Source organism: Oryx dammah, unplaced genomic scaffold (assembly GCF_014754425.2).
Source record: "Oryx dammah isolate SB20612 unplaced genomic scaffold, SCBI_Odam_1.1 HiC_scaffold_5, whole genome shotgun sequence".
NCBI lineage: Eukaryota > Metazoa > Chordata > Mammalia > Artiodactyla > Bovidae > Oryx > Oryx dammah.
In genome coordinates, this window is record NW_024070189.1 from 62,898,970 (window position 1) to 62,910,943 (window position 11,974).

The 11,974-nt window shown below is 54.2% G+C and overlaps 1 protein-coding gene across 1 annotated transcript; it reads left to right on the forward strand.

Moving 5' to 3' along the window:
- The first annotated feature begins 406 nt into the window (after positions 1–406).
- On the forward strand, positions 407–9,041 carry CXCL14 (C-X-C motif chemokine ligand 14). Its single transcript, XM_040240043.1, has 4 exons — positions 407–896; positions 1,096–1,201; positions 4,812–4,925; positions 7,851–9,041. The coding sequence occupies exons 1-4, from the start codon at positions 833–835 to the stop codon at positions 7,864–7,866; spliced, it is 300 nt and encodes a 99-aa protein (XP_040095977.1). The 5' UTR covers positions 407–832; the 3' UTR covers positions 7,867–9,041.
- The last annotated feature ends 2,933 nt before the right edge of the window (positions 9,042–11,974 follow it).

Sequence of the window (11,974 nt, forward strand, 5' to 3'; positions counted from 1 at the left end):
TGTGGGCCACATACTTTTGGAAGCCTTCCTTTCAGAGTAACCAAGCGTCTCACACACGTTCATTGAGCCAGCTCCAGGATCACAGGAACACCCCTCCAGTGACCACTCTCCCAACCTGGCCTGTGCTCTGGCCACGAGGGCTGCTGGCCCAACAGAGACAGCTCACGCCCTAGAGTCAGGCCTGCTGGCACTCTCACCTGGCACCTGCCCCAAATCCCTTTCAGGTCTCCTCAGAAAATCTGGGCCTCGGGCCTGGGTCTCCCCGCGCGGCTCACCACAGCAGGCCAGAGGGAACCTTGTGAATCAGAAAAGCCATGCCCTTAAGCAGCCTCTCTCCACCCTCAAGTGGCACCGGGCACTGGCTTTGTGTGCCTGCCAGACCCTGGGTGTGCAAGTGTGTGAAGGAGAGAGCGTGTGACAGCGAGAGGGTAGCGGATGTGAGCTTTGGAGAAGCGAGTGCGCGCGTGGCTCCGAGTGTGCGCTGCTGCGATCGCGGTCCGGGGCGGGCGGTGGGCGGGGAAGGTCTCCTCCCCCCGCCGCGTTGAGAAATCTCAGTGAGTCACCGAGTGGTTCTGCATATTAATGAGCTCGCTCTCAGCGAGGGCAGGAGCGGATTTAAAAGAGGCCTGGGCGGGCGGAGGGAGGCTGTGGAGAGAGCCCAGAGCCGAGCGCACAGCGCAGCGCGCTGCCACAGCCGCGAAGCTCCCACCGACGGGCGCAGCGGGAGTGAGAGGAGCCGGCAGGCGCGCTCCGGGCAGAAAGAGCCGAGCACGGCACGCGGACGCGCGGCGCCTTCCCCGGAAACCCGCTCGCGCCGCGCCCCCCGGCCAGCATGAGGCTCCTGACCGCCGCGCTGCTCGTGCTGCTCCTGGCGCTGTGCGCCGCGCGCGTGGACGGTGAGTGCCCGGGAGGTCCCCGGGCGCCGGCCCGGCCCAGCCCGGAGAACCCCCGGCGGGCCCGGCCCGGAGAACCGCCGGCGCCAAGTGCTGATCGTCCCGGGGTCCCGGAGGGCCTGGGCGGGCCTCTAGGGTGGTCAGAGTTGCGACGGAGACCCCGCGCGCAACTGAGCATCCCCCGCGCGCTCTCTCTTTTCAGGGTCCAAATGCAAGTGCTTGCGAAAGGTACCCAAGATTCGCTACAGCGACGTGAAGAAGCTGGAAGTGAAGCCAAAGTACCCGCACTGCGAGGAGAAGATGGTTATGTGAGTTCTCGCTCGTCGCCGTGAGGCTGTGCGCGCTGCTCTTAAACCCGGTGCTGGGGCACAACTTGGGGCTGGGTCAGCCTAACAAACCTTTCTCTCAGCCTTTGTCAAGGCCTTGGCGAGCCTTTGCAATTGCCCAGCGAGTCCTTAGGACGCTGGCACGGCAGTCTAGAAGAGTTTGAAAAAAGGTCACAGTGCTGTGCTCCGGAAACAGCCTCTCCCGAGTTCACCCTTGCTAGGTTTCCGACGGATAGCCTAGGTGTGGCACAGCCCACCTTTCTAGGGCAATCCAGGGTTGAATGATTTCCCTGTGCCAACCAGATTGAAGTCACTCAAAATACACCCAGAACTATTAAACTTGAACCCAAACTGTGAGGCGTGCTGCCTTCCTGTTACTGGGGAGATTAAAACAAACATTGTCTGAAGTCCTAGGAACCTCCTTTCAGGGCCTTTTTCTGGATGGGGGACTATGGCCATCTGGTTTCTGGCTTCCAGCGATTCCTCAGTCTTCCAACACCAGCTGGACTTCTGCAGGTTCCTGTGGAAAGGGCTCTGCTGGGGTTAACATGCCATGAGGCTGGAGCACTGCTTGGTGGGGATGCAGAGAATATTTTAAAAAGTGGGGCAGAGCAAGAGAACACTGAGTCTCCTTGCTCCTCTGCCTTCCCAATTAACCACTTGAGGCCAGCACCACTGTTTCCCCATCAATACGCTCTTGGCCAGGAAGGGAGCCCTTGGCAAACCCGCTACCAAATATCTGCCATGGACCATTGGCCCCTCTTCCCCTCCCCTAGAAACAGGACACACTTTATTCTCAGTCTGGGCAAGTGCCTTCCATTCACTGGCCCTGCTGGCCCAAAGGCCTCCACGAAGTGTCTGCATGGCAGCTCCCACTCACCCCCCGACCCCCTCCCACTGCCACCTGGGGGCTGCACAGTGGGGCTGAACTTAGGGGAGTTCAGAAAATACTGGGCCTGAGCTGAATCCCTCTGCCTTCTTTCCTGGATACCTAAAGTGACTCCTGTCCCTGCCCCTTACCTCCAGAAAAACTACCAGTAAAGAGTAGGGGGCTGGAGGCCACACAGTAGAGGGAAGAGCTACAAGCCCCTTGGGGTTTTCAGCTCTCTCAGGCTGAAAATGACAGGGACATGGCAAGTTAACTCTGTATTCCTCCCAGTGCTGAAGGATGCCCCACACACCAAGCTGAGCTACTGAGTCCTCACAGGAGAAATGGAAAAGGATATGAGATGTAATGATATCTCCAAAGGACAGAACCTGACGTCAACAGGCTTGCTCTTTTTCGTGGCTACACTTTTCAGAATAGAAAGGAAACTGACAGCCAGGCAAGTGTGTAAGAAGGCTTTATGTAGCCTTGTGAAAACTTGTAGGGGTCTCAGGAGACCCCTGCACACAGTGACCCTCTTCTAAACCTCCACCTCACACCCAGGACCCAACCCCGGCCCCTGAAGAGCTGGAGGTCTTCTCCCTTCTTAAGCTCCTAGAGCTCTTCAGACTGCACGAGGGACCAGCGTTTTTGGCCAAAGCAGGTTTTTAGCCCCAAAGCTGAACTAAAGGAAGTTTTCCAGCTCATCCTGTGTCACCTAGACATCTCTGATGAGGTTCAGGGTACAGCCTGCTTTGCAAGTGGGAGTCCTTGCACTCAAAAGGATCCAGGAGAGTGAAGATTCTAGAAAGGGCAATCTGTTTCACGTACCCCGTGAGGTCTTGCTGAAACCCTCAGTATCCCAGAACGACTAAAGACAGGGACACAGGGCCCAGAATTTCTGCATAATTGCTGGGGGCAGAAATCTTCACCCCACAACTAAGTTTCCAAGTCCCCGTGTTATGACTGAGCATTTGAGCTACATGGGGTCCTCCCCTGCTGCCCCGATCTTCAGGATGTGGGATCCTCAGCCTGCACACTGACCTAACTGAGGAGGGGGTTTTTATCTGGCTTGGCCACAGCCTTTTATTCCAAGTGCAAAAGCCACACTGTAGGCAGAGAGCAACACACAGGCTAAATTCCTGTGGAACGACCAGGTACTATGGGGAAGGGAACTGGACTCCACTCCACAGCAGTCCCCCATGCTTGAGATCTGGCACGAGGGACCAGGCAGTCCCAGGTCTCATTGAGAGGGCTGGCGAAGGCAGAACCCAGCCACCTGGCATTAGCACAAGGCCTGACCCTGCCCTGGGAGGCTGAGGCCATGGTGAGGGCCCTGGAAACTCAGAGCACAGGGAAGGGAAGAGAACAGGCTGCCCATAAATACTCTGTCCCCACTGAGGTATCACAATTCAATTTCCTCTCCTGGTCAACTGACAGACCCAGAGTTCATGGCAACCCTGATCCTTTCTAGAACCTGGCCCGGGCACCCTGACACTTCAGTTAGGACCCCACGGGGTGCTAGCAGACCTCAATCCCTCCCTTCCCACTCCTTCCACCCCACCCTCCAACCAGCTCTCTCTGCCCCGTCAGCCTGCACCCCAGCACCCAGCCCACCAGCATGCCTCCCTCCTGCGTGTGACCTCCCAGGGAGTGGCATCCTCACCTCTTGCCTTCCCCTCTCCCATGTTCACTAGCCAAGCCCTCATTCTTGAACACCATCCTTCCTCCCCTACCTGAACTCCTGCCACCCTGGCCCAGTCCTGGCTGGGAAGGACACGGCAGTTCTGGGCAGCAGCCTCTCCTGCCCTCCCCCACTCCCAGCCTGGACCTCATGAGGCTTCTCCTTGGCCAGCCTGTCTTCCACGACAATTGCTAATAACAGTAACTGTTCATTGTGCTAGGCAATTTGCATGGATTATATCTTTAACCATCTCAATAACCCTAAGAGGTAGGTCCTATCGTTATACCCATCTTATGGATGAGCAAACTGGGTTCAAAGAGACTCCCACAGATAGATCTGGAATGCAAATCCAGGCTCTACACTCTGTACAAAGCCACCTGCTTCTCTACCGTGTGGCTAGATCTCCACTGGTGTTGGGACACTGGAGGATAGAGGCCTGAAGGGTGGTCTTATTTTCCTGCCCAAGGGTGAGATAACTGGGACTTCACACTCAGGAGTCAGAATGGGCTTCAAGGCCAACAAGACTCAGCTTCAAGGTCAACAAATGCCCAGCCCCAGAACAATCTGCAGAAGATCCAGGGAACTAGGGTTTAGAAGATCAGACAGAGACCACAGCACATTCAAGCCCAGCCATGGCGTACCTCAAATCCAAGGAATGGGGTCTTGGCACGTGTACCATGCTGGCATTAGCTCTTTCCACCTCTCCATCCCAGGTTCGGAGGAGCTGGAAGAGTCCCCTGACATTTGTTCCCTAAGGGAGGCATGAGTGCTGTGAGGGGTGGGGAGGGACTCTCCCAGACTCTAGGGGCTCCAGGAGAAAAAGTGAGAGCCCATCACTCTGTACAAGGCTAGACCTGAATGTGGAGTCAGAGATTAAGGGGACAACCAGAAACTTTTATGAAAGAAGCAGGGAGTGCGCATATGGGTAGGGTTCTTTGAAAGGAGGGAGGAGGCCACAGTCTCTCAGTGCCCTGATTGGGAGCCACACGGAGGGGCTGTCATTCAGGCTTCTCAATCCTCCACCCCACCTTCCTCCATTTCAGCATCACCACCAAGAGCATGTCCAGGTACCGGGGTCAGGAGCACTGCCTGCACCCCAAGCTGCAGAGCACCAAGCGGTTCATCAAATGGTACAAAGCCTGGAGTGAGAAGCGCAGGTATGGCCCACCGCCCCTCACCTTCCTTCCCACCATCCTACCAAAGCCGGATCCTCGACTCCCTCGAGGTCATCTAGCCCTTCTAAGGCATGAACGCCCACCACAGTCATCACAGTAGGCAGATACCCAGACGCTGCTTACGTACTCCCAGGGACAAGGAACTCACCACTTAGTGCTACAGTTACTGCTCTCTTGGATTGCTGTAAGCATCCAAAGTTCCTTAGTGAACTAAAGTTTGTCTCATTCTATTGTGATATGTGATAGTCTTAATTCCTCTCCTTATTTAAGTAACTTAAGTTTTCTGACCCCTAGTTTCCCCCTATCAAATGGCTGGACGAGTGATTTGTGTGGTTTGGAGAAACACAATTGCTTAAGGTTCATTAACTCTAAAACTGGCTACAACCACATGATGATGAGGATAACTCCTTGCCAACCACACCATCTTCCCTCAAGGTGCCCCATGCCCCTCTGCTGCCCAGAAACCTGATAAACTCCTTCTGCGGCAGGTGCAGGGAGGGACCTTGGGCTTGACCCTTTAGAATCAGAGCCACTCTTACCCTAGGGGGCAGCAACGGCCAGATGACCAGAGCCCTGGAACAGATGTCTGCCCTCTCCGGGCTGTTTCCCCATTTTCAGAAAAGAGCTTTCAGAGTCAGATCTTCCTGGCTCTGATCTCCTCAGGTCCCATGTCTGGCCGCAAAGGGCAGACAAGTTCCCGGCTCCCCTGTGCTTCCTAAAGGCTAGCCTGTCCTGGAGCAGACCTACCTCTCACACGCTCAGAGCCTGTTTACACTGTGTTTGCAGAGCATGATTAGGGAAGCGTGCACACACACGTACACATGTGCATGCACACACACACACACACACACAGAGGTCAGTTCCTCCGGAGCTGGTGCCTGCACCTCCTCCCACAGGGGAGCTCGGTGGGGGTGGGGAGTGGCTCGCCTGGGGGCACCAGTCAGGAAGCCAGGTCTCCTGGTGTCACCTTCCCCTCCTACAGCAGCGCCAGCCCCACCCTCCAGCCCCACTTCCACCTACCAGCAGGCCCTTCCAGCCTAAGCTCTGCCCATGGCCAGTTCTCCCATAGCTGACGCTTGGGCCCATCCCCAGTACCTGGGCCTTTCGTGTTGCTCCAAAACTGCCTCATCTGCAGTTGCTTGAAATAGAAAGTGATGAGAGCGAGAGGTTATTTTCTGTAAAATCTGATGAGAATGAAGCCCTCTTTCTGGTCAGGTCAGGCAGCTCACGACACGCGCAGGACCTGTCCTGTCCAGTCCCGTCCAGTCACCCTCCGGGCCCTGCGTCATCGAAAGTAGAATGAGGCTGCTGCAGGGCCAGTTCACAGAAGTGCTGGCAAGCCTTCGTCAGGTTGCTGGGAGATTCAGGCTTTTGTGCACTTTGTCCCCTACTCCTCCACCTGGGGCCACAGCTTTGAGGAAAAGGGGGCAGGTCTGGCCCATGCAGCCCTGCTCTTTTTGTTCCTGCAGATTCCATGGATGAGAGCATAAGGGCACCTCTGCTCCCACACCTCCCATCACTTTCTTACAAAATGAGTTCATCCCTCCTTCCTAGCTTCCCATGGGGCACTAATGGTAAAGAACCTGCCCGCCAGTGCAGGAGACACAAGAGACATGGGTACAATCCCTGGGTCGGGAATATCCCCTGGAAGAGGGCATGGCAACCCGCTCCAGTATTCTTGCCTGGAGAATCCCATGGACAGAGGAGTCTGGTGGGCTACAGTCCATGAGGTCACAAAGAGTCGGACACAGCTGAAGCGACTTAGCACCACATGCCCTCCTTCCTAGAATGTTGAGGTGTCCTGGAAAAGGATGTGGGCATTTCCTTGTCCTCCTCGCCTCCTCTTCCTCTATAAAGGTTGAAAATGTCTCCTTGGAGACAAAGGAACTTTTTTTTTTCTTGGCCGCACCGCACTGTATGTGCAATCTTAGCTCCCCCATCAGGGATCATACCTGCATCCCTTGCATTGGAATGCAGAATCTTAACCACTGGACTGCCAGGGAAGTCCCAATTAAGGAACTATCTTGAAGTCATTTTTGCAGAGAGAGAGAGAATGCTGAACCTTGAAGAGATGCAGGGGAAGGCAGCAGCCAACTCAGGCTATGGGCAAGACTAGACAGCTCCCAGAAGCTCAGAGCCCAGAGCCTTCACTGCCACCAGAAGCAGAAGCATCAGGCATTTTATTTCAGTGCATAATTACTCAGAAATCAGAACCAAGGCAGAGGGGGCGATGGACTCTCTGAATGTGACATGTGGCCCCACAGCAGGCAGCCATGAGGCAGGAGGGAAGGAATGTAAGGACCTAAACAGAGCTGGCTGGGGAGATGAGGGGGAAAGGCAGCTTGGGAGTGTTCGCAGGCCTGATAACTGCTAGGGGAAGTGACCAGGCACCCCTGGCCTCGGTGACAGCTGCAGCCCCACCAACCATCCTTGGGTCTGAGGCACTGCCTTCTAGAACTGGGATTTTTTTTTTTCTGGAGGACACGTATTGTTGGACAAAACACAAAGATACAAGCCTAAATGGAGGGAGGGGGTGCCTCTGTCCCCTCCCCTCCACATCCACACTGGAGACAGAGGCCATTCCCACCACTGACACTCAGTGTGCATCGGGCTGACTTTGAGTCTCCTGTGCCTGGTCTCCTCACACACCAGGATGGTTTGCTTCCTAGAGCTTTGAGAATAAAAAGAAACTGCAGAGGTGGAGGCTGTTTAGAAAGGTCAAAGCCGGGTTCAGGAGAGCTTCTGTGGCCATGTGAGGGCCTCCTCTGTGATGTCCCTGCTTCTCCCCGGCTCCTGCAGTCCTGGGAGAGGCACTCCCCAGGCTAGGTGCAGAGCAGCTCAGACACCAGCCTGTGTGTTACCTGCCTCATGTCCTGAACCACTGACATGGGTGTTTTTTCTTCTCAGGGTCTACGAAGAATAGGGTGAAAAATCCCTGATGGGAAAACTTCACACCAGTTGGGAAACAAGCAAAGGACTTTGCAGATTCAAAAAACAAACCCTTTCTTTCTCACAGGCATAAGACACAAATTAAGTATTGTTACAAAGCACTTTTTACCGAGGGTCAGTTTTTACATTTTATAGCTGTGTGCAAAAGGCTTCCAGATGTGAGATCCTTCTCTTGCGCTCCAGATTTCATCACAAGCCGCTTTTTACTGAAAAGTGGGGAAACTCATGCCTTTCCTTTGTATTAAAAAAAAAAAAAAAAGCTTTTTTTTTTGTTGTATTTGTCCAGACATCATTGTACATCTGAGCTTTACAAGCGCCTGGGAGGAACAGGGAACTTGGTTGAGACATTTCATAACAGCATTGCTCCCTTCCTAGTGCAGGAAGCTTCCACTCGGAAGTCCTGGCGCCTCGGCACAGGGGCCACGAGCTCTCCTGGGCTCACAGCCGGTCACAGCCTTGGGGGTACTCAGCAGTGGCCCCAATCACAGGGCAAGCCAGAGCGGATTTCTCTGCATCTGCTCTTTGACGAACTCAAGTTCGGCTGTCAGAGAAATACGCTTCATCCCTGTGGTTAATTTTTACACATCCTTGGAAATATTTCCAAGATCCTCGGATGGTGAAGCAGATAGATGGTCCTTAAGGAAGGGGTTGGGTCTTCTCTCTAACATGAGCATTTGTGAAAACTTCACCGCTTCAATCTTTAATGCTTTGAAAGCCCCTGAAGTTACTGACACTGTCAGTGAAAATCTTAGGAGAAAACTTAAATCTATACAAATACATGCACAATGTACAACTACAGACACACATGCTGTTGGCGAGCGAGAGCCTTCAAAGCCTGTTTCCTTCCCTCTTGACAGTGGAATATGCAGTGCTAAAGCAATCCCTCTGTGATTCCCGACGTAACCCTTCAGTGTTAAACAGTGCAGGCTTCTTCTGGCGCAGTCCTCTTTAAGATGACCACATCCCCTTCCCTTTGTAAATATACTCTTAGGAAGGCCAGCCCTACGTGGGCCCCTTCATTATATGCCGCATTGCTCTATGGTGTTGTATGCTATGTAAATGTCAGGAACCATTAGCACTGCATGCAGGTTTGATATTCTTTCTAAGACAAAAAGAAAAGTAATAAAATATATTTGAAATGTACCAAAATTCTAGAGTACTGACTTTTTTTTCTATTTAATTAAGGCAGGATGACACTCAAATGTTTACTACATCCTGAATAAACAGGGACAAAGGTACTGGGAAGGAAAACTGGTGTTTCCCAGATACCAGTCAGCACTGTCACCGCTATGGAATGTCCTGAAGACAGAAACCCAGGTCTCAAGGCTGTTGGTTCTTCCCTGCCTGACTTCCACACCTAGGCCAGGTTCATCAGAACAGAACTGTAGGGTCAATTTAATGTTCCCACTTAAGGAAGGGAACAGAAAGGGGACCAGTTAGGAGCCCTGTGGCCCAGGGCCCCAGGATTCTAGTGGGACTCAGGCAAAGGCAAGAAGTGCCCACCTGGAGGTTCCAGGGCTCCAGGACCAGGCTGTGTGGGAGCCACAGCCAGCGCGATGCTGGGGGTGCCTCTCTGCTCCAGCAGGATGGAGATGATGTGTGCACACACCTCATGGCACTTCTGGAAACTGAAGGAAGCAATCCAGGGGAAGCGCTCAGGATGCCAGGGCACGGTGAACACTTACTCGGTAAACGCAAGCTCCTTTAACATCCACAAGACCAGGCCACTTTGTGTTCTGCACAAACTGTCCACAGCCCTGCACCTCACGTATCCCAGGCAGCCAGGCCCTGAAACAGGCCCCTCTGTGCCTACCTGGACCCCCACTCTCCACAGGACTGCCCAAGGGAACACGCCTGGCTCTGCAGTTTCTGTCTGCCTCACCAGGAGCCAGGCACCCATGTCTCTCCACCTCTGAGGATGGCTTCCCGGCTCTACCAGGACGCACAGCAAGGACCCTGCCCGAGCACCTCCTCAGCAGGGCGCTTCTGCCTCCTTTCTGTCATCTCCTGGCACTACCAAGTCCCACCAGGTGTGAGCCTGACAAAACTAAGGCCCAGAGAAGCTACAGAAGCTGCCCAGGCTCACCGCTCACACCACTGCAATGGCTGGCAGTCTTTGCTGAGAGAAGCGGGACAGGGTGGGCCAAGGCCACGCTGGGCAGGGTGACCGTGAATGCCTGGTGTGGTCCTGCTTTCCCTTCCTAATGGGGAAAGCAGGGAGACTAGACAGGGAAGCTGAGGCACCAACAAGCAGAACAGGGGAGCCACAGTGTGAGGGCGGGGGAGAACAGAGGCCAGGCCCCCTCTCCCCTAGGAGCTCTGAGACCTGCTTGACCCCAGATCAGCACACTGTGCTGGGGTGGGGCCTCAGCAGGACAGGAACCCCATAAGAAACTTGACTGCAGGATCCTCCCTGGCCTCCCCCAAATCTCTCCCTTCCCAAGCCCAGCCCTGCCAATGCAAAGGCCTCTCCACCTGACAGCATGATGGCCGGGGGTATAGGATTCTCTGTGCCGATCCCTGAGCTGCTAATTTTGCCCTCCATTCACTCTAGACACACTACACTCATCTCCCCACCCGAGTTCAGGGTTCTACTTTATCCCAGCATCTCCTCCTCCAGCCCTGCTTGCCCATGAGTCCTGTCCCTTCTCTGACCTCCCAAGTCACTGACTGGCTTCTTAATAACAGTAATAATGTCCCCCAACAGCAGGTCAAGCACTAGCCCAGGCATTGGCCCTGCTCTCATTCTCCATCCTCCCAGCAGTGCTGTGTTGAAGGGGTCCAGACAGGGGACACAATTTGCATGAGAAACACAGATAGTAAGAATAAGGAGAGCTGGACCTCAAGCCCCAGGGTGTCAGCAGAAGGAGCAGGGGTCTTATGCGCACACATCTCATCCCCTGCAGGGATTGTGTGCCCCTGCAGAACAGAGGCTGGGGATGCTTCAGGGATGATCTGGACCCTGTCCTGCAACAGACAGGTACCAGCTGGACCACTAAGAACGGGCTCTCAGTTCCAAACTTTGCCAAACATCAACAGGGCCCCGCAGTGCCAGGAGCTGTGCTTGGCTCTTCTCCCCACTTACAGAGCTGCTTCTCGTTGTTTCTCTTCTCTGAGCTTCCCAGCAGCCTTATGAGCATCCACCCACTGCATTCCAGAAAGGAGGGTGACTCGAGTGTGGCAAAGCGAAGCCAGGCTGCCTTCTAAGCGGCTCTCCTGGGCCTCCCTGGGGAGATGTGAACACACTCCTCTGCCCACAGGCAGACTAGGTCCCATGCAGGCCCCACCTCCAGAGCCACACTGCTTCCTCACACATGGGCATACTTCGGGATCCAAACACCAGGTCCCGGACTCCACACTCTTCCCACAGGCAGGTCCTGAGCAGGTATGCAGTGCTGCCCAGACCTGACACCAGGACAACTGCATCCTCAGAGAGCTCCAGCCCAGCTCTGCTGCTCATCTCTACCCAGCCACACCTCCCTCACAGAGCTTTTCCTGATCATCTTGGGCCTGCAGCCAGAACCAGATACACAACTGGGGTTGGGACCAGCTACACAACTGCAAGCCTGGTACAAAGTAAGATGCAAGGCCCTCTGTTCAAATTTTAAGAATTTCAAGATGGCAATAGCACAGCACGAAGCCCTAGCACAGGGCTCTGTGCAGCTCTCACACCGCAAGCTTTACCACTTGGGTATCAACTTTAACACCCGTCTGGATGGCCCACTTGGGTCCTGAGTTACTATAGGACTTTTCCTACAATTTAACGTCTTTATTTGAACTTGAACAGCTAACATGATATAGTCTTAGATGCCAGGGACTATATCTTTGTAAAAATCTCCCAGAACCTATGATAGCTCTTAGGACGTACTCAAACACCAGGAATTAATCTTAGTTTTAGGGAGTCCCCTGAGAACGTGCATTCTGCGCTCACTCACTGAGACACCACTGCAAGCAAAGCCCTGTGCTGAGCACTGAGGGGAGCCAAGGCTTGGTGAGGTGCTGTCTGTCACCCTCAAGGGCATAGTGACTCATTCATGAGCCAGCCACTGCTCCATCACGAGGTATTTGCTATGTATCGCCAA

What these genes read in the sequence shown, in the direction of transcription:
- CXCL14 (XM_040240043.1), top strand. Translation starts at nt 833, where the DNA reads ATGAGGCTCCTGACCGCCGCGCTGCTCGTGCTGCTCCTGGCGCTGTGC. An exon ending in GTGCGCCGCGCGCGTGGACG is followed by an intron (nt 897 to 1,095) that starts GTGAGTGCCCGG and finishes CTCTCTTTTCAG; the next exon opens with GGTCCAAATGCAAGTGCTTG. An exon ending in TGCGAGGAGAAGATGGTTAT is followed by an intron (nt 1,202 to 4,811) that starts GTGAGTTCTCGC and finishes CCTCCATTTCAG; the next exon opens with CATCACCACCAAGAGCATGT.